A 25678-nucleotide genomic window follows, 5' to 3' on the forward strand; every position below is an offset into this window, starting at 1 on the left:
GACGATAAGAATAGCAATCTTGGTTCCAGTTCTCTTGATAAAAAGGGTATGGTCAGCATTGCTTTGAGTGTAACCAAATGAGACCATCGCACTATGAAATCTGCTGAACCAAGCCCGTGGGGACTGCTTCAAACCATACATGGCACACTTCAGTTTGCATAACATCCCATGATTATCCTGAGTGGCAAAACCAGGAGGAATGTCAAGATAAACTTCTTCCTCTAATTCCCCATGTAGGAAAGGATTTTTTACATCTAATTGTTGCAACTCCCATCCAAGGTTAAATGCACAGGACAATATAACAAGTATTGTGTTCATCTTTGCAACATGGGCGAACGTTTCTTGGTGATCAAGGCCATAGGTTTGTGTGAACCTTCTATCAACCAGCCGGGCCTTGTACCTATCAATAGTTCCATCCAAAGTTTGCTTAACAACAACCACCCATTTGTAGCTAACTATTTTCTTCTGCGGGGGAAGGACTAAATCCCAAGTGCCATTTTTTTCCAGAGCATGCATTTCTTCCAACATGGCTGCCTTCCACTTTGGATCATGAAGAGCTTGCTGTCAATTTTTAGGAAGTGAAACAGAGGACAAAGAGGAAACAAAGGCATGGTATGAAGGGAAAGAGACTCATACGAAACAACCTGAGAGATAGGATTTTGTGTACAAGTTCGAACCCCTTAACGAACAGCAATAGGTAAGTCCAAAGAAGGGTCAGAAACAATTGGTAAAGGTGAAGGAGAACTACTTGGAGATGGTTGATCCAATATAGGAGGAGCCGACGGATCTGGGGCAGCTACAGTGGTGTCTCTTTGCGTTCCACGTGCCCGACGATATGTGTGAACAATGGGAGGAACAATAACAACAAGTGCAGGTGGTGTCTCCCCCTGGACAAGAGGGCTAGGATCAACACTAGAAGGTGGTGTAGGAATGACAGGGATGGGCATTTCAAACATATCAGGCATATCGGCACCGGCCAAATCACCCCCATTATGAGATGCTGGAGAAAATTATGGGACAACTTCATTAAAGACCACATCCATAGTCATGAACATCCAACGAGTGGGAGGGTGGTAACATCGGTAGCCCTTTTGGGTGGGGGAATAACCAACAAAAATGCACTTCAAGCCTTGATGCTCCAATTTACCAGGGTATTGGTGATTTCAAGCATAACAGGCACAACCAAATACCTTTGGTGGAATAATGAAGCTATTGGTGCCTTGGAAGAACTTTCACGGGTGAGCTGAAATTAACACACGAGTAGGCATGCGGTTGATCAAGTATGCAGCGGTAAAAAAGCCTCACTCCAAAATTGGGGAGGAACATTCATTTCAAACATCAGGGTGCGAGCCACTTCTAGTAAATGTCTGTTCTTGCGTTCATACACCGCATTCTGAGCCGGTGTATCAACACAACTGTTCTGATGGAGAATGCCATAAGATGCAAGATAAGCCTGAAATGCCCCATCAATATACTCCGTATCATTATTATTACGGAGAATTTTAATTTGGGCATTAAATTGGGTACGCACAAAGTTATGAAAGGACTGAAAACAATGGAAAACATCACTTTTATGGTGTAATAAATAAATCCAAGTGCACCGAGTATGACAATCAATAAAAGAAACAAACCACTTATAACCAGAAATTGAAGAACATTAAGCAGGGCCTCACACATCAGAATGAATTAACGTAAAAGGAGAAGTACTCCTAGTATTTAAACTAGAACAAGAAGAACATGTTTGCTTGGCTAAAATGTAAGCATCACAAAAAACATCCTTGGGATTACACTTCTAAAATAAATTAGAAAAAGCTTTAACTAAAGTACCCATAGGAGGGTGTCCTAAACGTCTATACCAAAGTAATTAGTCAAGAGGGGTAGCAGGATCAGCAACAGTAGGATGAGCATGACTGAGAGGAGGGGCAACAACATCAAGCAAATAGAGACCACTGTACGCTTTACTAGAGGCAATTGTTTCCCCATTACTGGATCCTGGAATAGACAGTGAGAATGAAAAAAAGTCACTTTACAATTGAGGTTGGAAGTGAGACGACTAATAGAAAGGAGATTTGTAGTAAATTTTGGGACATGCAAAACAGAATTTATTGTCGAAGCAGGAGAGCATGTGATGGACCCCTTCCCAGAAATTGAGGAAAGAAAGCCATCAGCAATGCACACTTTGTCCTTACCAGAACAAGGGGAATATTTAGAGAAAAAACTGGCATTAACGGTCATATGGTTTGAGGTACCAGAGTCGAGAATCCATGATTTAGAAATAGTAGATGCACAAATACCAGCAAAAGAAATACCTGGGGTGGCAGAATCTGAAGGTATCAAGGTGGAAGAAGAGGCGCAGAATTGGAAGGGACGGTAGAGTCATCCACTTCCACTACTGGGGCATCTACTACCGCTGCCACTTTGGCTCATAAAGGTACACCTGCCGCTTTCTTTTCCACTTCCACACCTTGGATCATTGATTCAGGGGCTTCCACTCATATGACTGGTAAGTCATCAATTTTTTGTACTATTTCATCTAAGTCTTATACCCCTCCTGTTATTGTGGCCAATGGTTCCTCTACACTTGTGACTGGTCATGGTACTGTTTGTCTTAATTCTCATATTTCCCTTTCTTCCATTTTTGTTCCCTAATTTCCCTTGAGCCTTCTTTCTGTTAGCCAACTTATAAAAAATCGGAATTGCTCCGTGACCTTTTTCCCTTCTTACTGTGTTTTTTAGGATCTTCACACGAGGAAGACGATTTGTGGAAGGTGTAAAAAAGATGGGCTATATTATCTGAGTGGTGCTGCCCCTTCTGCTTCAGCTGCGGCTATAGTCACCTTTTTGTTGGCATTGTAGGCTAGGCCATTTATTTTTGTCTAGGTTAAAGATTGTTTTTCCTCAATTTAAGACTTCAAATAAATTAGAGTGTGAGGGCTGCGAGTTGGTAAGCATCATTGTGCTATTTATCTCTCTCGTCCTTTGCCCCATAGTACTTCTTTATTTTCATTAGTGCATTCAGATGTGTGGGGTCCTTGTCGGGTAAGTAATAGACATGGTTTTCGGTATTTTGGCACTTTTGTGGATGATTATTCCAGGACTACTTGGTTGCACCTCTTAAAGGATAGATCAGAATTTTTAACTGTGTTTCCATATTTTTGCAATGAAATAAAGACTCAGTTTAATGCTTCTATAAAGTTTTTCGGTTTGATAATGCTTTGGAATTTGTTCAATCTGAGATATCCTCTTTTTGGGTTACTAATGGCATAATTCATCAAACTAGTTGCTCCTATACTCTTCAACAAAATGGGGCAGCGGAACAAAAAAATAGGCACTTACTTGAAGTTGCCCGGGTCCTCATGTTGCATATGCAGGTGCCTAAATATTTTTGGTGTGATGCAGTTTTTACTGCTTGTTTTTTGATTAACCGAATGCCCTTGTCTATTCTTCGTGACAAGTCTCCGTTTTCTATTTTGTTTCTGGGTGTTTCGAGTTTTAACTTACCACCTCGTGTTTTTGGGTGTATTTGTTTTGTTCATAATCACCATTTCCATGGTGATAAATTGGACCCTCGGTCAACTAAGTATATCTTCTTGGGTTACTTTAGGACCCAGAAGGGATATAGGTGCTATGACCCTCTTACTAGAAGACAGTTCGTCAGAGCTGATGTCACCTTCTTTAAAGGTACCTCCTACTTTTCGGATCAGCCTACCGCGTCCAGTGACCCATTAGCTGTGTTTGATCCTCCTCCCATTCCCGCCATTGTTCCTTTGTCTCCTCCTCCACTTCAGTTGTACCAACATAAGAGGCACTTTGGGCAGCTCCATTCAGATCAGACTGGCCCTTCTGCTTCGCTTCCTGTACCTTCCTCAACCTCTGGTGGACATCTGATCTTATCTGCTCTTCCCGACATACCAACTGATCCGGATCCTGATGACTTACCAATTGTCACTTGGAAAGGTTAACGTTCATGTACTCAAAAGTCTTTAGTTACCTATTCAATTGAGAAATTTGTCTCCGTGTCCCATCTTCCATCCTGTCCTCATAGTCTTGCTACTTCCTTTTCTTCTTATACTGTGCCTCACACTCACACTGAAGCTCTTACTATCCCTGCTTGAAAAAATGCCATGGATATGGAAATGGATGCCTTATTGACTCGACATACATGGGAGTTGGTGGATTTACCTCCTGGTAAAGATCTGGTCAAATGTTGGTGGGTGTGCACTATTAAGTATCATTCTGATGGATCTGTTGAGAGGCTTAAAGCCCGTCTGGTTGCTAAGGGGTACACCCAGACTTAAGGTGTTGACTATTTTGAGACCTCTCCTGTGGCTAGACTGCATTCTGTTTGTCTAATTATTTCTCTTGCTGTGAATTTTGATTGGCCTTTGTACCAGTTGGACATAAAAAAAATGCTTTCCTTTATGGTGACCTGCTTGAAGAGGTTTATATGGAGCAACCTCCAGGGTATGTTGCTCAGGGGGAGAATAGTAGACGTGTGTGTAGGCTACACAAGGCTATTTATGGGCTGAAATAGTCCCCCCGAGCATGGTTCGAGAAGTTTAGTTCTGTTGTGACTATTTTTGGGTTTACCCAGTGCTTCTAAGACAATTCTGATTTTATTCGTCGCCAAGGAGAGAAATTGGTTGTTTTGGTGGTTTATGTTGATGATATTATTCTGTCAGGGAATGATGAGAATGGGATCGAGGAGGTGAAAAGTTACTTACAACAGCATTTTCAAACTAAAGACTTGGGCCAGCTTCACTACTTCCTTGGGATTGAGGTTATCCAAAGTAAAAAGGGAATCAACCTGTCGCACAGGAAATATGTTTTAGATCTCCTGACCGAAACTGGTATGCTTGTTGCAAATCCAGTAGACATTTCTATGAATCCTAATCACAAGTTTGGCTCTGATGATGGTGAGGGTCTTAAGGATGTTCATGCCTACAAAAGCTTGATTGGAAAGCTGTTATATTTGACAGTCACTAGGCCAGACATATCCTACGTTGTTGGGGTTCTCAGCCAATTTATGCAATCCCCATGTAAGTCTCACTGGGATGCAGCAGTTCAGGTTCTTCGATATTTGAAGGGAGCCCCTGGGAAGGTACTGATTTATCATCCAAATAGACATGGAACTTGTTGCTTATTCTGATGCCGATTGGGCAGGTTCGGCTAGTGACCATTGGTCTACTACAGGGTATTATACCCTTGTTGGAGGGAACCTGGTTACGTGGCGAAGCAAGAAATAGACCACTGTTGCCAGGTCCAGTGCTGAAGCACAGTATAGAACTATGACTCATACTACTGCCGAGTTGATGCGGATTAGATCTCTCCTTTTTGAAATGGGGTTTCCAGTTCCAACCCCGATGAAGATGTTTTGTGACAACTAGGCAGCCATCTATATTGCTAGTAACCCGGTCTTTCATGAGAGGACCAAGCATATAGAGGTGGATTGTCACTTTGTTCGCAGCGCCGTCTTGAAGAAGCTTGTTGAGAGTCCTTTTGTCTCTTCATCTGATCAGATTGCTGATGTGTTCACCAAGTCCCTGTTTGCTCTTGGGTTTCGGTCGTGTTGTAACAAGCTGAGCATGGGTGATATATATGCTCCAACTTGAGGGGGAGTGTTGAGATATGTAGTTATAGGGGTTAAATTGTCTTTGTTCTTATGTTTATATCTTCTCTCAACTGAGTCGTGTTGTAAGGGCATACTTGTCCTTTTGTTTTGTTTTAGATTCTATTATAAATATATGAGGAGCAGACCTGCGGCAGTCATTCAATTCTGTCCGTAGGTTCTCTCCCCTCTTGGGACGTGCTAGTTCTTCTTTCTCCTCTCTTCTTTCCCTCTATGCTCTAATTTGATTACAAGAATCTGGTTTACTAACAACATTAAAGCCCCTAGGGCAACACAAGATAAACCCTATGGACAATTATACCCTTGAACCCCATATTACAACAGTTAGAAAACGGGATGAATTATGAGTTAGAAATAGAACTATCAATAGGTAGGTTTCAGGGAATAAGATTTTGCAGCTTGGGTCACCTATGGAAGGGATTTACCCCAGAACCAATGCAGTGGTTGTTAGGGAGTTCAACCAAATCCCTTGCGTCTTGGTTGGTTCAACAGTAGCAAGGTTTGAACATAATAAGAAGTAGCAAGGAATAAAAAGAAGAGGGAAGACACCGGAAAAGGATCGATGGAGTTTGATCCAAAAAATTGATGGGCTGCAGATATAGGAAAGACGTGAAAGGAAGGGAACAACCATGCTGGTACAGCATTGCAGGAACCCTAGATTTAAATTTTTTTTTTTTCCAACTAGGATTTAATAGCTTTTTTTTTTCTCTTCATAGCTCTGATACCATGTGATGAAACCTGTTCTTAACAACATGCTTTGTGAAGAAGAGAGAGAGAATCCTAGACCACTATCGGACTTAGAATTGTGTCTATCGTGGTCTAGTCACATAATATATATTATGTTTAGGAAATCTACTAAGAGTCTAATTACAAATAAAGATAGGTAACTTAAAGTAACTAATACTAACTCAATGGAGGATGCTGTACAAGTAGCCTATCAGGTAGAGGACAGTCTGAAGAGGCCTTAGTATCGGAGGAGCTTCCCCACACCTTGTCTGAACGTGACAGTACAAGCAAGCAACCTCCTCCACCGAAGAAGTCCTTCAGCAAGCCATAGGTTAATGGTTCCTCTATGGCACTTTCAATGCCAAACAACCCTGACTCTCCTCCTCGTGGTTGTGGTTTGACAGACTTTGTGTGATAGCAAAGGTTGTAATTTAGTGCTTTACGTGCAAGGGATACAGGCATGTCTCTGCTCAGAGTCTCAATTGTGTGGTAGCCCATATTGACGGAGATTCGTTTGTACCTCTTGCTTCGGAAGAGCAACAGAATCCCGAGACAATTTATTTGGAGGCAGAGCGTGAGCCTCGTGAAAACATCGGTGAAAACAGTAATGAGGAACATAACCCTTGTTATGTTCTTCGTCCACTTTTGGCCACTCACAAAGTTTCTGAGGAAGAAGATTGGTGCGACAACAGTATTTTCCAGACATGAGTGAAGTGCAACGACCAACTATGTAGCATGGTGATTGACGGAGGTAGTTGCACTTATGTCATCTCTCAAGATGTCATTTATAAGCTTGGGTTGAAGACGGAAGGTCGCATGGGTTAACAACACCAATTTCAAAGTTACTGATAAGTGTTTGCTCATACTTTATTGGTGGGTTCATGGATATGGTGCAGTGTAATGTCTTATCGTTGGAATATGTAATCCAGAATACCATGGGGGTATTTTGGTCTTTTTGAGATAGTTTTATTCTTCTTATGTTATTAAGTATAAGTGGGCTATGTGGGTTTTAGTCCCACATTGCCTAGTTTAGTCTCTTTGTAATTTCCCCTCTATTATAAATAGAGGGGCTTACTTATCAATGAACATAACACATTATTTTCTCTCATTCTCTCTTTCTAACCCATGATTCTGTCAACATGGTATCAGAGCTGATCTGATCTCGGTCAGAAAAAGAGAAAAACCATACTCCATCTCTCCAATCGACCTCTCCTTCTTCTCTCTCTCTCTCTCTCTCTCGGCTTCTCTTTCTCTGGTTTTCTTCTTCTTCTCCTTGTAAGGGGGCAACACTAATGAGGTAAAATCCCTAACCAATGATTTAGTTGCTGCCCTCCTCCATTCTATCTACTTTTTTTTATAGTAAAATACTGCTGGAATCATCTTTGCGATTTAGGGTTTTCCAAAATTTTTTGGAGATCGACTTCCTATTACTATTGAAGGCTGACCTTCCACCATTGGAGCTCCCTATGCACCCTTCTCCAGCCCCTTTCTACCCTATTCCATTATCCTCATTCCCTATTTCCTTTTTCTCCAAGCTTTAATTAATTCCAGCCACCATACCCTAATCGATCTCAACTTGTCAGGGTTTTGAAACCCTGACTCCAATCGATTTTGGTGTTTCCTTTATCAGATGTAGCTGATCTTTTGGGGGTGATTCCCTATTACTACAAGCCCTACTCGACCTAAGTTTGGACCCTTTCTGATGGCTGGATTTGTTTCTACAGTAAAAATTCCTTAACTTGCTAATTTGGTTACTTGCCAAAAACCCTGACTTTCGGGTTTCAGTTTTTGCTAATTTTTGGAGGGCTAATTACTCCCACTTCAAGGACCAATCGACCTCAATATTGCACCTATCCAAGTTTTTTGAAGACCCCTACCCCAATCGATCTCTTCTTTTCAGGGTTTTCCAAAACCCTGATAAAAATCGATTTGGGCTAGAAATGTTTGTTGCTGTTCGAGTGCTTTGGAGGGGGTTCTAACATTAAAAGAGAACTCTCCTTGATCAGTTCAAGGCTTGAAGAAGGTCCTTTATGTTGGTGTAGTGTTGTAATGCTGCCCTGCTTTACTTCTGCGATTTTTTGGAGTCTCTCCCCTTTGAAGATCAGGTCTCACTCTTACTGGAGATTGATTGTTCACCTTGGAGGTTCCATTCTAGCAACCTTGGTCAGCATCTATTACATGTCTACATCAGCAATTACAGCCCCCTTTCCCTAAATCGATCTTAGGAATATGTAATGTCTTATTGTTGGAATATGCAATCCAAAATACCGTGGGGGTATTCTGGTCTTTTTGGGACAGTTTTATTCTTCTTATGTTATTAAGTGTAAGTGGGCTATGTGGGTTTTAGTCCCACATCACCTAGTTTAGTCTCTTTGTAATTTCCCCTCTATTATAAATAGAGGGGCTTACCTATCAATGAACATAACACATTATTTTCTCTCATTCTCTCTTTCTAACCCACGATTCTGTCAACACTTATCTTTGAAGGTGTGTCACATTATTCTTACGTAACCTTGGCTATTTGATAAGAAAGCACAACATTGTTGGTATGCGAATACCTACTCTTTCAAGCACAATGGCAAAGAAATGAAGCTTCTTCCTGCAAAGGACCTTAAATTAAGCTTGAGAAGGTAGCTGGTTCGTTTCTCCTCCAGTGAGTTGGGTTGGACGACATCCTTGGTCCTCATGTGAACATGATTAAGTTGAGTTCTTTTTAGAGGGGGGGGAGAATTGATTCAGCGGCATTATCTTGGTTGGCCCGGCACGACCTGTTCTGGAAACCCATACCCAAACGGAACCAGCCAAACTTGTTTTTTTAGTCTAATAAAGGTGGTAGTGACTTATTAGGTCATTTGGGGTTAATAATGTAATTTTCATCTTATTTCATTGAGTGCTAGCTACATGGGAGATTGGCTTTGAGTTGTTTATTGTTAGTTTTCTAGTTAGAATTAGTTTCTATTTTGTGTTGAGAGTTCTTATACATACTATGTACCTAGTGATGGAATTAGAATGGAATGAAATTGATTTTGAGTTGGCTACTGCTTATCGTGAGGATTGAAGGTTGGTTTGACTGTGGTTTCTTCTTTTTGATCTGTTCCCGACCTCAGCTGCACTCTTCCTTCCCCTTCCTTTTATTTTTCTCCTTGATTCTTATCATTATTCTATTCATCTTCTCACCTTGTATTTTCTTTTCCCTTTATTTGCTGGACTTCACCGTACGGGTCCCTGTTCTAATGGAACCAGCAGTTTCCTATAGAGACTTTAAACTCTCTCATCCCTCTTCCTTTCTAGGATTTTGGGTGATAGTATCTTGGGCCTAAACGAATTAAAACCCAGAGCCTTACCTTTTGTGAGATCCCAATCGAAGACCAAATCTGATCTCTGACTTTCTGCCAGTACAGATTTCAAACTTCAAAATCTCTCTCTTTATTTGCTGCTTGGGTTGGCCTTTGGTTGCATTCAAGAGATGATTGAGGTGGGAAGATTTCCCTGAAATAGCACATCAATCAGATCTTTCTTGGAGTTCTTATATTCGAAACCTGCATAGGTTTCTGCTGGTTCCCGGTCGAGAGGTTGAAGACAACCTCTTGTACATATTATCTAAAGCCATCTTATTATAATTTCCGTAAATACCCTTCCTCTTATTCCTAATCCTACTTCTATCCTTATTTTATATTATTGTCAAGGCTACCCTTAACCTTTAATTTATAATTCCTACCATCTCCCTTCCTTGTTCATATACCTTATTGCCCCTCTAATATTCTGTTTATTTACAAATCTACCACTCCCCTTTAATACTTGGATTTTGTTGATTGGGTGGGCCCATAAGTGATCAGAACCAATCCCATAAAGAAGTCAACTCAAGTAAGCTTTTCCCAACAATGAGAGGGGGTGGGGAAGGTAAGTTACAAGTGTTATACACATGTTCTTGTTAATAAATGTGTAGTTCTGAAAATGCTACATTGTAAATTTATAACTGACTGTTGAGGGAGGATGCAATATTCATGTGGTAGGAGGGTTAGTTTGGCATAAAACACATACACACACACACACATACATACATACATATATATATATATATATATATATATATATATATATATATATATATATATATATATATGTATATATATACTATTTTATAATTTTTTATATGTAAAGAAAAAAAAATTCTCATTTCTTGCAGGCTTTTCTTTTGGAGAAGTCTGTTCCCTAAGTTCAAGTAAAAGCAAAGTCTTCTGTTGCCATTTCTCATCTGATGGGAAGTTGTTAGCCAGTGCTGGGCATGACAAGAAGGTGGTTGGATCTCATCCAGTTTTGCTTTTTTATTGTGCCTTCTGTCTTCACTTAGTACACAAGGGATTATTTTTTTTTGCATAGGCTGATTGCTCATTCCATTGGCAGGTAGTAGTTTGGAACTTAGATACCTTTGATTTCAAGAGTTCTTCGGAGGACCATTCCCTTCTGATTACAGATGTTCGATTTAGACAAAGTTCAAGTATCTTGGCAACGTCTTCTTTTGATAAAACAGTACAGATTTGGGATACAAATGATGTAAGTATTTTCTTTTCCCTCATTCACATTGATGCATTTTCTATGTGCTTCTTAGGTTTGTGATTTTTATTTAATGGTTATTGAATTGTTCCTGAACATTACCGATGTTCTAACTCTATTTATTATTGAAAACTTTAATTTCTTCTACCAAGTGTAAGAATGCTTTATTATTATAAATTTCTAATTATTTTTAAAATTTGTTAGGTGCCTATTTACATGTTTTCTCCTTTAAACACTCTTCTGCCTATCATTTCAGCTATGAAAACAGTAGATGCATGTAGTTCTTTATGGTTAAATCCTCTGAGTGCCATTGTAGCCGACCCCATTGATTAGACTATCATAATGAAAGTAAAGCTGTAAACCAGTATGCTGACATAAGAATATTCGAAGAAAGGATCTCCCTTATCTTTTTCTTCCCCCCCCCCCCCCTCACCCCACCCCTCCCCACCCCACATTTTTTAAAGATAACAACGTCCTTTATGAAGTGTATTACAATGTACTCTCTTATTTATACTCTAGGTCCTAAATAATGGTCCATTGCCTTTGGAAGTTGAACTGATAATAATAAGTTCCTTTGGGATCTGGGGGAGAGCAAGAAGGCTCATCTGATGAATTAGGAAATGGATCTAAAGAGGTCGTGGTATGGGAGACTAAAGGCTTACTTGCCACATGGTTGTGTATGTTCTCAGTGGAGACTGGACTAAGGTCTCTGATATGGGGAGGGGATCCTCTTCTCATGCCCATTCTTACGATGGATTTAGGGCTCGAGATTGAATAGGTCGGTTTTGATCCAAGTTGACTTGGCAATCCTCCTCCAGCACTTGGTTGTAACAGGCCTGGGAAATCCCTGTGTCCAAACTTGGCTGGTCCCGACCAAAACTCAGCTGAGTTGACCTGATCAGAACCTAGCATTAAACCCTTGATTCCTACCCATGTTTTGCTTATGCCTTTAAAAGTCTTGAAAAGGCATATATATGGGTAGGCCTGAAAATACATGACAATTGGTGTTAATAGCTAATGTAAGACTAGAACTAGAGTAGGTCTAATCCCAGGCAGGATCAAATAGAAGATCTCCAAAGAACAAGAAAGAGAGCAATAGGATCCCAAAGAGAACAATGGGATCTCAAAATTGGTTGGAGAATGATGGTGAGATCTCAAAAGATAACCAAAAGAAATAATCCCACCAAATTAATAACCTGTTGAAGCAGCAATGATCTTGATGTGGTAATCTTCAAGAAATCGATGTGACAATCAGTTTAAATAAATTCCAGCAACTTGTCGCACTCTTGAGATCGAATTGAACAAAGTTAGGGTTTGGATTCAAGAACCAATGGAAGGAGATGAGGGAAGGGAATGGGCATCTCACCTATCCTATCTCAGGATTTCAACATTGCATAAGCAACTTTTCTATTCATTCAAATTCGTGTACAATGCTGGCCTCCCTTACAAACTTATATAGAAGACTCAAAAGTAGACTTAGACACTAAAAAGGAAAGGCCTAACCCTATCCTTAACTAAAAAGGTAATCTAAATTGAGTTGGAAAGTGAAATAATAAAGAAAGTAGACTCAAAACAGGACTCTTACTAAACTAATGAAGTAAATCCCGTTTTCCTACTTTCTATTTGAAATAAAATAAGAAGAAAGAAGAAGAGAGGAAGAAGAAGAGGGGAGAAATAGAAGAGAATTGCTACAACAGGTTGGGAGTCACAGCTGTGAACTTGACTGCCCCCAAAACCATCAATATATAATAAATTAATCACTAGACACTAGGGTAATCCAAAAAGACCAAACCACCCCTGAAGGAGAAGTCGTGAATTAGCTCTAACGCTAATTCACGACTCCCTCCCCCTTATTACGACAACTTCTAACACTCCCCCTCAAGCTGGAGCATATATGTTAATCATGCCCAGCTTGTTACAAATATAATCTACTCTCACACTCCCCAAAGACTTTGTAAATAAATCAGCAAGTTGCTCCCTAGTTCGAACATGACGAGGAGAGATAATCCCTTGTTGCAGCTTTTTATGAACAAAATGACAGTCAACCTCAATGTGTTTTGTTCTCTCATGAAACACAGGATTGGTAGAGATATGAATGGTAGCCTGATTGTCACACCATAGTAACATAGGAGAATCATCATCAAACCCAAGTTCTACCATCAGTTGTTTAACCCACATCAGTTCATAAGTGCCATGTGCCATGTGCCATAGCACGATACTCTGATTCTGTACTGGACCGAGCTACAACGGTCTGTTTCTTGCTCTTCCATGAAACAAGATTTCGTCCAACAAACACACAGTAGCCTGAAGTGGATCTTCGATCAACTGGAGATCCTGCCCAGTCAGCATCAATAAAGCCTTCAACCCTCCCATGACCATGATCAGAACACAAAAGACCACGGCCTGGAGCTTTCTTGATATAGCGCAAAACTCTTATAACTGCATCCTAATGAGACATCCGAGGAGAGGACATAAACTGACTCAGTACACTAACAGGAAAAGAGATGTCAGGCCTAGTCACAGTCAAATAGTTGAGTTTCCCTACCAGCCTTTGATACTTCTCTGGATCATCAAGGATGTCACCACCATCAGCCACTAGTTTCAAATTAGGATCCATAGGAGTATCCAAAGGTTTAGACCCCAGTAACCCTGTCTCTGAAAGCAAGTCAAGTACATACTTTCGCTGTGAGAGCGAAATTCCTTTCCGTGATTGGGCTACCTTAATACCCAAGAAATATTTCAGACGTCCCAGATCCTTAGTCTGAAATTGCTGTCCCAAATGTGTCTTCAAGCTCTCAATACATGAAGAATCATCTCCTGTGATAACAATGTCATCTACATACACTACCAAAAATATCCTCCCTGCATCAGAACACCGGAAGAACACCGAATGATCACTCTCAGACCGAGTCAGTCTAAACTGCAACACAACTTCAGTAAACCAGCCAAGCCATGCCCGTGGTGACTGTTTCAGCCCATACAACGATTTCTTCAGCCGACACACCTTACCAGACTCCCCCTGAGCAACAAAACCAGGAGGTTGCTTCATATACACCTCCTCATGGAGATCACCATGCAAGAAAGCATTCTTGACATCCAACTAATACAAAGGCCAATGATGTGTAGCAGCCAAAGAGAGAAATATGCGAACCGAAGTAAGTTTCGCAACAGAAGAAAAAGTATCTAGATAATCTATACCATAGACCTGGGCATAGCCTTTAGCAACAAGACGGGCCTTCAACCTAGCCACAGACCCATCAGGATTAACTTTCACCACAAAGATCCACCGGCAGCCAACTGAGGTCTTACCAGAGGGTAAAGAAACAAGGTCCCATGCCTGATTTTCCTGCAGCGCAGATAATTCCTCAATCATAGCAACCCTCCACCCAGGGTCAGACAAGGCTTCGACAACAGACTTAGGAATAAGATGACTCTCAATAGTGGATAGACAAGCAACAAAATTAGAGGACAAACCAGAATAGGACACAAAGTTAGAGATAGGATGTTGGGTACAACTCCGAACACCCTTACGAAAAGCAATAGGAACATCCAAATCAGAAGTAACAGGAGCTGGAGGTGAAGGGGAAGTACCTATTGGAGGATCCGGATCTGGAGGCGAAGAAGACGTGGTAGAGGTAGCGAACCGTTTGCTATATGTGTCAAAGGCTGAAATACGAGGTGTTGGCTCGTCAGAAGAGCGACAATGAAACACAGTAGGTGGCTTAGCTGGAGGTGGCGCTGCTGGCAAAGGATCCTGCAAAAGAGAAGATTGCGCGACAACATAGAGGGGCAAATCATTGTCCAAATCTGAAGAAGGCAGCAAAGACTCAACAAATGGAGTGGACTCAAAGAATTTGACATCAGCAGTAACAAAGTATTTCTTCAAATCAAAAGAGTAGCAACGATAACCCTTTTGACTTTTAGAATACCCCACAAAAAGACATTTAAGAGCCCTGGGATCCAATTTAGAGCGACCAGGACGATGATCCCTAATAAAACAAACACTCCCAAAAACCTGTGGAGGTAAAGCAAACAAAGGCTGCGAAGGAAACAATAAAGAATATGGAATACTCCCACACAAAACCAAAGAGGGTAGACGATTAATAAGATAACAGGCTGTCAAAACAGCATCAGCCCAAAAGGTTTTAGCCACTGTCATCTCAAACAAAAGAGAGCGAGTAACCTCCATTAAATGCCTGATTTTCCTTTCGGCCACACCATTTTGTTGTGGTGTGTCCGCACAAGAGGACTAATGAATAATGCCATGCTGAACCATAAATGAAGAAAAAGGAGCAGAAAAGTGTTCTTTAGCATTATCACTACGAAGAACTTTTAACAAAGTGTGAAACTGATTCTGAATTTCAAGAACAAAAGCACAAAAAATGGAGAATAACTCAGAACGATTCTTCATTAAATAAATCCAGGTAACTCTGGAATAATCATCAACAAATGTAGCAAAGTAACGAAAGCCTAACTAAGAAACAACCGGACAAGGGCCCCAAACATCAGAATGAACAAGTGCAAAAAGGTGGGCAGCCTGTTTATTGACTCTAGGGGGATAACTTACACGGTGAAGTTTCCCTAACTGACATGACTCACAATTAAGACTAGGTAAGGACTTAAAACGACTATCTAAAATTTTCAAACTCTCCAATGAAGGATGACCCAAACGACAATGAATCTGATGAGGAAGCGCCACACTCGAACATGCCACAGTTGATGTGTCTTCAAGCAGATACAGCCCCCCAGATTCCCGGCCTCTACCAATCGTCTTCTTTGACTTGAGATCCTAAAATACACAATAGCCAGGGAAAAAAGTGACAGAACAATTATGAGCTTTGGTAAACTTGTGAATAGATAACAAATTAAATGGAAACTTAGGTAAATAAGAAACAGATGATAAGGACAAAGATGAGGTAGCATGCACAATGCCTGTACCCCGAACCTGAGCTAAAGACCCATCAGCTAACACTACATTGGAAGAAGACTCACGAAATGAGGAAAAAATACCTGGAACCCCAGTCATGTGATCCGAAGCACCTGAATCAATGATCCAGGGACGAGAAGTGGAGGAGAGGCATGCAGTAGCATTACCTGTCTGAACCAGAGTGGCAGCGGAGAACTGAGATGACTGGGAATTCTGAAACTGAGTAAAGCGCTCATAATCTTCATCAGACATTGTCACAGTCTTACCCTCGGACTTGGAAGAAGAGGAAACAACCGACTCACTGTTGGCCGAGTTGGCAAATTGAAGTGGCTTACCATGTAGTTTCCAACAAAAGCACTGAATGTGGCCAAGCTTGCCACAATGATGACAGGTCCGCACCTGTCCAGAAGTCTCGGAAGCACCAGTCGTGGGGGCTTTATTAGTACCAGTCCCACGACCCCTACCACCACCACCACTATTACCCGACCCTCCTGTAGGACCACGGTTTGGTGGAAAAGAAGCAAGAGCAGAATTTTCAGCAGCAGTGGTCTCTTGGCTGCTCTCACGGGAAGCATGTAAAACTAGAGAAAAAGTTTCAGAAAGAGTGGTGACCTTATCCCCTCCAAGAATTTGAGACCTCGCCGACTCAAACTCCGTACGAAGTCCACCCAAAAATACCATAACAGCAAGTTGTTCTCGCTGATTTTGCATTGCCAGTGCATCCGATGAGATAGGAAGGACTGAACTGAGCTCCTCATACAAACGTTTGAAGTCAGCAAAATATTGGGTAACATTGAGATTCTTTTGATCCACTTTATAGAACGCCTGTGACAAATCATATATACGAGACAGGTTATCTTGTCTAGAGTATAGGACATTCAAATATTCCCATAGTTCCTTAACTGTATCAATATGAGTCACCAAATCTGCAATCTGATTTTCCATTGAATTTAACATCTGGCTCAAAATCCTTGCATCAACAGTGTCCCATGTGGTATCTCCATCAGGTTTTGGTTTAGTTAAATGATCCTGTTGATCACGGCCAATCAAAGCTAATTGAACAACCTTCTTCCATTGCTGGAAATTTGATATGCCTTCTAATTTGCGATCAGTAATACGATGAGAAGCTGAGATTTCACCCACGGTAGTCTTGGTTTCAACCATTCTCACAAACCACAGGGACAGCCAACAAATAGCTCACCAATTAAAATAAAAATCGTGACTCTCCTCCAAAAAACATAAACCAACTCACCATAGAAAATCACTGCTCAATATTCTTCATCAAAACCACAAACAAATCAGACCTAGTTCTTCATATAAACACGAACTAGTCTCTAGACACACATCAAAAACAGCATAGGGTGCTGTACCCCTTCCAACGAGAGCCTGAAAAGACCTACAAACCAATCAACTTGTCGAAGCAGATTACAGCCACTGTAGAGCCTCGATCAAACAGAGAATGACTGATATTTGTAAGTGTAAACCAGTCCCTATCGATCCAGCTCTGATACCATGAAATAAAATAAGAAGAAAGAAGAAGAGAGGAAGAAGAAGAGGGGAGAAATAGAAGTGAATTGCTGCAACAGGTTGGGAGTCACAGCCGTGAACTTGACTGCCCCCAAAACCACCAATATATAATAAATTAATCACTAGACACTAGGGTAACCCAAAAAGACCAAACCACCCCTGAAGGAGAAGTCGTGAATTAGCTCTAACGCTAATTCACGACTCCCTCCCCCTTATTACGACAACTTCTAACACTATCCATATTTTAGGCCCATTAAATTGGCCAATTACAAAGTAAACCCATGGGATCAAAGTCCCAATACATATATTACCATAGGCGACGCCTAGGCGTCCAGGCGTCTTGATCGCGTAGTTGGTGTCACCTTGATTTTGGACCCTGTCCAACGCTTTGGGTTGCCTAGACATCGGGACAACTATGTATATGACCCCAACCCAAATCTTAATTTCAAAAAAATAATCTCTTAGGTGACTTATCTACATCAATAGCCTACCCCTATATATTTCATTTCATCAGCAGGAAAAGGGCATGAACAGACGATCCTCTTACCACTGATGTGTATGTCTTAGTCCAGTACGGGTTTCGCCAAATGATGGGCATTCCTACTCAGTAGATGGGGTTCTTTATAGTTTCCTTGGGAAGGGTTATTGCCTATTTCCTTCCCTCCACCTTATTTACAATGACACAGGAGGTGGAGTGGGTTAAGATAGGTTTTAGAAATATTGTTCGGTGTAATGGGGTCATTCCTTTGAGCTAAATGATTTCTTATCTACACCTAATATTCGATAAAAAGGACATCTCTGTCTAATCCTTTGTCATCTTATCATATTCCACAGTCTATTAGCAATTGAATTTCAGGTTTATAGATTTTGAAATCCATAGTGTTAGTGACCTATGTTGGCTCCTTATAGGAAGATTTGCTCGTTTGCACCTCCATCCAGATGTATGTTTAATTTTCTATGCATGCCAAGAACGGATGATGGCTCTTTCTCGAAATAGTTGCCTAGAATATTCTCTTTCCACTCAAAAGCAGCACATTGTATTAGAAGATCAATCATAGGAAAATTAACACTTGCGTATGTACGAGTTTCAAAGACGGTGCCCTGGGAGGTGTTCCGTCCCTCACATTTGTTTCGTTTCCAAGTTGGATGGGCATGTGTAACCAATTATTGTTTCATTGTCCAGCTGCATGCCATAGCCCTTCTCCTGATGAAAGAGAGGGCATCTGAGCATGGCCAAGGCCTTCATAATCAGATTAGTCATCAGTTCATCTCGTTCTAAAGAGCCCAAGTGGTGCTGACTACAGTAATATCCCCGCTGCTGCAGCCTTTGGCTTCAGCTGTTCCATCAGCCATGCTGTAAAAATCAGTTTCAACTCCAAGGGAGCAACTCTGCAATGGATAGTTGCCTCCAAATGCTTCTTTCACACATAGCATGTACTTGCTTTTAGGGGTTTTACATATTCTATCATACAATACTGGCAGGTTACATGCTACAACTCCTCAATCACCTTTTTGCTGTTCCTTTTTTTGGTTCTCTCATATGTTTATGGGAATGTCTATCTCAACTTTGATGGTGTTCCTTTAGGATTGTGAGCCTTGTTGAATGGGCTGTATTTTCAAGATGGTGAGAGAACGACTCTAGATACACAGTTGGGGGGGGGAGGGGCCTGTGGGTGAGGGGATCTTCTTGTATGCGTTATGAGGGTTTTGGCCTCCACTGTGAATACCTGGTTCCACTCTCCCAGAAAAATCTGCAAATGCATCGAGGTTTGGTTAGAACTTTTTTTTTGTTTTATAGTTGGGAGGGGAGGGGAGGGGAGGGGGGGGGGGGAGGTTCCATCACTTTGTATCAGGTTTTAATCTGCATTGACAGATCGCTTCTTAACTGATGAAACGATCAAACATTTGGAACTACTTGGTTCCATCTTCTGGGTGTCTGACTGTGGATGGATATGCTTGTGTTTGTATCTGTGTTTTACTTTCTTTTTGTCTCTTCTTGTCCTCTGTTGTTGGATGTGCTTGTATTTGTTGTATCTGTGTTTTACCTTTTTTTAGTCTCTTCTTGTCCTCTGTTGTACTTTTATGTTGTTGAGGGCATATGTTGATGATGTGTTTTCTATGTATGGTTCTTCAGTTTAGCCATTCATTATGCAAGCTTATTGGACATAGTGAACAAGTGATGTCCTTGGATTTCCACCCCCAAAAAACGGACCTTCTTTGCTCATGTGATCGTAACAATGAGATCTGGCTCTGGAATGTGAATCGTCGTCAATGCACACGCATCTCCAAGGTCAGCTTCAATATTTTAGATCTGTTGTTGCAATCAGAATGGTTCTTGTGTGGAACACCTGAAAATTTCCTTTTCTTTTTTATATATTTAAACGCCAAGAAACTCATTACATCAGTGTAGGATCCTTCAGAACTTGAGAATAATATGAAGAAGGCTGCTGATATTCTTTCCTAGTAGCACCTCGCTATTCCATCATGTTGTACAAATTAGATAATTTTTTGAAAACTGTACTCATTTGACAGTCTTCTTTCTTTCTCTTTCCCACTCCCACTTTTGGGGGGGGGGTGTTGAATCTATACCTAAAATCAAGGTATGGTGAGGCTAGCACTTGCTTTGTTTGGTTTGAAGATTTCCTACATTTCTGGTAACGTACTTCTGAGTTCTTATCTAAGATTTTCAGAAAATGACATTGATATTGGAAAGGCACATATGGCTTCATTTTCCTGGAATCCAAGAAATGGATATTGATATGTGTATACTACATCCAATATGCCGGTACCACTGCTCTTTTACCTTTGTTAAGCTCTACTTATATCCTGTCAAACTCAGTGAATGAAGCATTTATGTAGTGTTTTTTTGGTAAAATTTGTCAACAGTATGCCATATATACACTTTTCTAGATAGAACAAATAAGGGAATTGAACGGACTTTAGAGAATAACGACTAGTATTGTTTGTAATGAGAACTTAATACAACTATTTGGTGTCTGGTGTCAGTATTGGTATCATATCTCGTCAACAGGATTACACCTAGCATGTTGAAATTTCTGGGCATCGTACCCATTCCATTTAGCCTTTGAACAATTCCATAACATACAAATTGGAAACCTATCTAGTCAGCATAAAATTCTACTAGTGGTGGCAAGGACCCTTTTCTCTGATGTTTCATCCACACTCATTTGTGTCCCACCCCCCCAACCAAAAAAAAAAAAACAAAACGAGAAGCTACCCCATTTTTATCCAAACCATCTCTACCTCTTTCTTCTTACTTTCATCTTTCGTTTTTCATTTCTCATCTCATTTTCCATCCCTTTTTTCCCATCCCTTCATTCCTCTTTTCTTTGTTTAGACCTCAGTTTTCCCTACTTTGTTTTGTTTGGATCCATGTAGCTGACCCCATTAAGTTGGGAAAAGGCTGAGTTTGTTGTAGTTGGTTGTATCTGTCCTCCGTAGTGTCAAAAGTCAGATTTTTCCAGGATTAAAGGAACATATATACGGATGGATTTTTTGGATAAAAAGTACATGTGTTTCCTCTGCCAAACAATAGCCATTCTGTTGTGAGAATGATCTTCTGTTTCCTCACCTTAACCCCTGTGAACATATCAGGGTGGTATGGCACAAGTCAGATTCCAACCACAAGTCGGTCAACTTCTAGCTGCTGCTTCTGGGAATACCATAAACATACATGATGTTGAGACTGGCAGTGTACGGTTCAACTTGAAGGTGTGTTTTTTTTTTTTTTTTTTGATATACGTACAGAGTACTGATAGTACTGCAGTTGTGTGTATCCATCTGCATGAAAATTTTTATATGAACTTACTGGAAAGAGCACATCCCTTTTAGGGGCACATCAAGGAAGTACAATCAATCTGCTGGGACACAAGTGGGAAGTATATCGCTTCTGTTAGTGAAGACCGCATTCGTGTCTGGTCAGCTTTATCAGGTGGAGAATTTGCATATGAACTGTGTTCCAGTGATAACAAGTTCCAATCCTGCATCTTCCATCCACGATATTCCCTACTTCTGGTTATTGGAGGTTACCAGGTATGCCATTTTTTAAGATCCATATCCTGTTGCTTTGAAATTCTATTTATTGCCACATTGTCTGTAGCTTTGATGTTTAACGTAAATCACTTCCCTGAGTTTCTAAGATTAGTAGTTGATCAGTTAAGTGCTGTATTTATCATTAGTTCAGCTTCAACCAACAACCATGTTGGAGGACTGACCATTTCTATATTGTTTAGAATAATTGGTGTTTTACATGTTTTTCTACAATAAATCCATTGTTATTTGCAATTCTCAAGTCTTGCAGAGGTAGTTGTTTAGGTCCTCTTTTTTTTTTTTTTTTTTTTTTTGGGGGGGGGGGGGGGGGAGGAATGGGATGGGGGACTAAGAACTAATTTGCAGCATTGGCATCATTTTCAGTGGACATGTTTTTTTCATGTTATCTTCTAATTGTCTGGTGAGATCTAATGGTGCTATTTGCTGCAGTCCCTCGAATTATGGAATCCAATGTCAACTTGTAAAACAAAGACATTTCCAGCACATGATGGGTTAATTACTGCATTAACAAACTCGCCTAGTACTGAAATGGTCGCCTCAGCCAGTCATGACGGTTATGTGAAGTTATGGAAATGAGAGTTTGTTTCCTTTTTGTGTATAGTAGGCATTTCAGCAGCATTGGTATTTGAAAGGAGGTATCGTAAATTTGTTTTCAAGCCAAGTATTCCCGGAGTACACCATGCATCAGGCCCATCAGGGAAGGAAAACATCGGGTGGCAAATTTTGTAATTGAGAAATTTAGCCAAACTGTCTTCCTGACAGTATCTTCTACTACAACAGCTCACAAGAATATCTATTGTCGATAATGAATGAGAGCAAAATTTCAAACTGAGGCCTCATTAATCTGGAATTTAGTCAGACATCATGACTAGTAGAATTGGGTTAATCAGTGGAGGGAATAGAATATGTTCATATGCCATCCTGGATCACATTCTAATAGACACTCAATTTGTAGTTACTTACATGAAATGCTACATTTGAAAACAGGACTCAGAAGGATCGATACATGTAAATATTTGAAAAGAAAATTACATAATTGGGTGTTGCAGGTTCTTTTCATTGATGGCTGCATTTTGTAAATGGATTAAAATTGTCGAGTGTCATATCTATAGTTTAAAGCAGTTATTTGGAAAATGTCAATGTAGTTGATCTACTAAAATGACTAGTTTTGCCTCTTTGGCTAATGGATTGAAATTGTCAGTGTCCTTATGTTTTTTTATTTTTATTTTATTATTGTTGGAGGCCACCCGATGTTCCAGATTATACCGGAACATGGTTTCCCGGGATCACAAGCCATTGGTCTTTAGTCTGAAACAATTTTGGTTTTCCTCATTTCAATTGCAGACCATCAACAATAGTTTGGTAATATTCCTCATTCTATGTGATATTTGCTTTCACTTGAAAGATTAATGTTGAACAACAATCTTTCTTTTTGGAGAGTTTCCATCATCCCTTCAGAATTCTAAGTTCTTTTATAGTCTAGATCTTAAACAGAATAGATTTTCTGGTAAGTTACCAGCATGGATAGGAGAAAGCCTATACTGTCTTTATTGTTGCTGAATTACAATCAAATCTCTTCAATGGAAGCATTCCTGGGCTGTTGTCATCTTTCCTACGTCAGCATCTTAAGTCTTTCTTTCCCAACAATCTGTCAGGATTCATCCCTTGGTGTCTGGGCAATATGAGTGGTTTCATTGGCACAGGTCCGAGTCCGGTAGTTCATCGTATGTGCATGACCAGCGCATGGTGCTTGCTGCAAAAGGAAGGGAACTAAGATATCATAGCGACATTCCTGAACTGGTAAAGACCATCGGCCTTTCAATTAGCATCATCAGGACAGATTCTTGAAGAGCTAACTAGCCTCTTAGGATTGTGGACCCTGAGTTTATCAAATGAAGGTCGGCAACTTATCCTCCCCACCCCCCCCCCCCCTTCAACTTGGGACACTCAACCCAAGTGTGGGGACTCATTCAACCAACATGAGAGGATTCACTCAATTCTAATACTGAACTTGAGGTTCACAGAACATAGAGTTCAAAAGCCATGTTCCACGCACACATATAATGTCACCAAATAAGTGAATTAAGTTGTAACCTTACTTTTTTGGCCATCGTATTTCTAAAAGTTGTTTTAGTCAGGGGTAACAAAGGGTTTTCAAAATACATTCAAAATGATTTATCAAAGTGATTTATCATTATGTCATTTTCAAAAGTTATCTTGCCAAAAAAAAAAACAAATTGAAAAATTGGTAGTCCATGAGGAATGACAAAATTACCCCCTACATTAAATAACTTTTGAGAATAAGAAGGGGCAAAAAATTAAGGTTACAACAAGATTTTCCTTATATATATATAAGAGCATTAATTGGTCGCATGGTTTCTATGCCTAGACACAGGACCGCGTGAAATTACCACTCAACCCCCAGTGAACTAAAAAATCTCATTCAGTCAAATGCTCCCGCATGCACACTTATTGGCCCCTATGCTGGTGTAGGCACTACACGACCAGATAGTGATCTCTTGCTCATATATACTTGTTGTCACCAAAAGTAGGCGAACTTACTAACAAGTTATAACCTTACTTTTTTGCCTCTTGTCTTATTTTCAAAAGTTATTTAATGCACATTTATGGGGGTAAAAAGGGGTTTTCAAAAAATTGAAAGTCATTTGGTTCCTACGCCTAGACACAAGGAGCATCTAGCCGTTGGGCTGTGCCACATACAACCCCACCCTTGGATGCCCCCTAGGCGTGCCCTGGGCGTTGACCTCCCTGGAGAGGAGCCCGATCCAAGAAGGTGGGTTGCACCACCATCCCCCCCCCCCCTTCTCTCTCTCTCTCTCTCAGATGAATTCATCTTCTGAACTCGATTTTCCCTTCCATCGAACAAGATAATGAGTGTATTTGGCATGTCAAGTAGTGATAGACTTGAATCAAGCACATCTACCACTTTTATTGCGTTGCGTATTGGTGAAATCCCCAAGTTTTTAGGTGTTATCATTGAAGTGTTGGGATCACCATAATAGGGGGAGAGATCAATGATGTCACATATAGGACTAATAGCCATGCCTTCGGATAACTCAATATGATAAAATTTGGTTATATTTTCTTGAAAATGTGGGACTAATCTTCTTGTATTTGAACTTATTGAAGGGGCCGCTTGGAAATCTTTCTTTTCACAAATATGTTATAATTAAGTCATCCTCCTGATTATCAAATTTGGGGTGCTTCGAGGAAAAGCTCCTTTTCTGTTAAAAGTGTATCATTTGTTGTCCAACCAATGGCTATCCGAGATGGCGGACCGTCTAACTATGGCAAGGGGACACCCTTGACATCATGTGTCAAACAAATTTGGAACTACTTTACTACCCTGAATTTGTTGAATCTATTCTGAAGAATCTGTGCAAATGGTATTGCAACCTCCAAAGCTCTCAATCATAGACAATTAGCGATTGAGTCTCTTTGCCAATGCTGTGAGACTGTAACAGAGACAAGTGACCACATTTTTCTCCATTGTCCTTTTACTCAATCAGTTTGGTTAGGCTGCAGTCTCTTTTTCATTGTTCCTAACCTTGATGAATACCCAATGTATCGGTGGATCCAAGATTAGAAAGCTTTCCTCCAGCATGGCAAGAGATTCTATAAAGAGTCCTCTTCCCCATGTGCTTTCATTTGTTGGTACTTATAGATAGCCTAGAACGACTTGATTTTCGATCGACATTAGTGAGCTCCTTTGGAAGTTATCGAACAGCTCAGAAATCCTAGAGAGATTTTTTGGGGGAGTCTTCTTTGTCTACCTATACATTAAGATCACAAGAATCGACGATTTCATCATCATAGGAGCCCCCTCCCCATTCTTCCTTCAAGTTGAACTGTGATGCATTAGTTCAACCATACCTGAGAAAAAGTGAAGAGGTTTGGGTTTTATCATCAAGAATTCCCAAGGTCAATGCATCACTGCAGTCTCTAAGCCGTGCCTATGTGTGATGTTCTACTTAATGAACCATTGGCGGTTAGGCAAGGAATGTTAGAAGTTATCTCAGAGGGAATTGATAATTTGATCGTCGAGAGTGATAACAAAAAAGTAATCTTAGCCTTGCAATCGGCTTCCCCTTTAGTAATTTGGCCAATTTTAGAAGATATCATATATCTTCATAGCTGTTTTGGGTCTTGTACTTTTCAGTTTATTCTAGGAGCAGTAATTCTATCGCAGATGCTCTTGCTAAGAAGCCCTTGTCCTTAGTAAG

At 40.5% G+C, this 25678-nt stretch overlaps 1 protein-coding gene across 1 annotated transcript in view; it reads left to right on the plus strand.

Annotated features, from left to right (window-relative positions):
- LOC122638670 (transcriptional corepressor LEUNIG_HOMOLOG-like) overlaps positions 1–22214 on the plus strand; it is a 33708-nt gene extending 11494 nt beyond the window's left edge. The window contains exons 12-17 of the mRNA XM_043831521.1: positions 10542–10651; positions 10760–10909; positions 19498–19653; positions 20979–21095; positions 21216–21416; positions 21864–22214. Coding sequence (XP_043687456.1) covers positions 10542–10651; positions 10760–10909; positions 19498–19653; positions 20979–21095; positions 21216–21416; positions 21864–22010 — 881 coding nt within the window. The 3' untranslated portion in view covers positions 22011–22214. The remainder of the gene's footprint in view (positions 1–10541; positions 10652–10759; positions 10910–19497; positions 19654–20978; positions 21096–21215; positions 21417–21863) is intronic.
- Positions 22215–25678: the final 3464 nt, after the last annotated feature.

The sequence above is a fragment of the Telopea speciosissima genome, chromosome 9 (genome assembly GCF_018873765.1).
Source record: "Telopea speciosissima isolate NSW1024214 ecotype Mountain lineage chromosome 9, Tspe_v1, whole genome shotgun sequence".
NCBI lineage: Eukaryota > Viridiplantae > Streptophyta > Magnoliopsida > Proteales > Proteaceae > Telopea > Telopea speciosissima.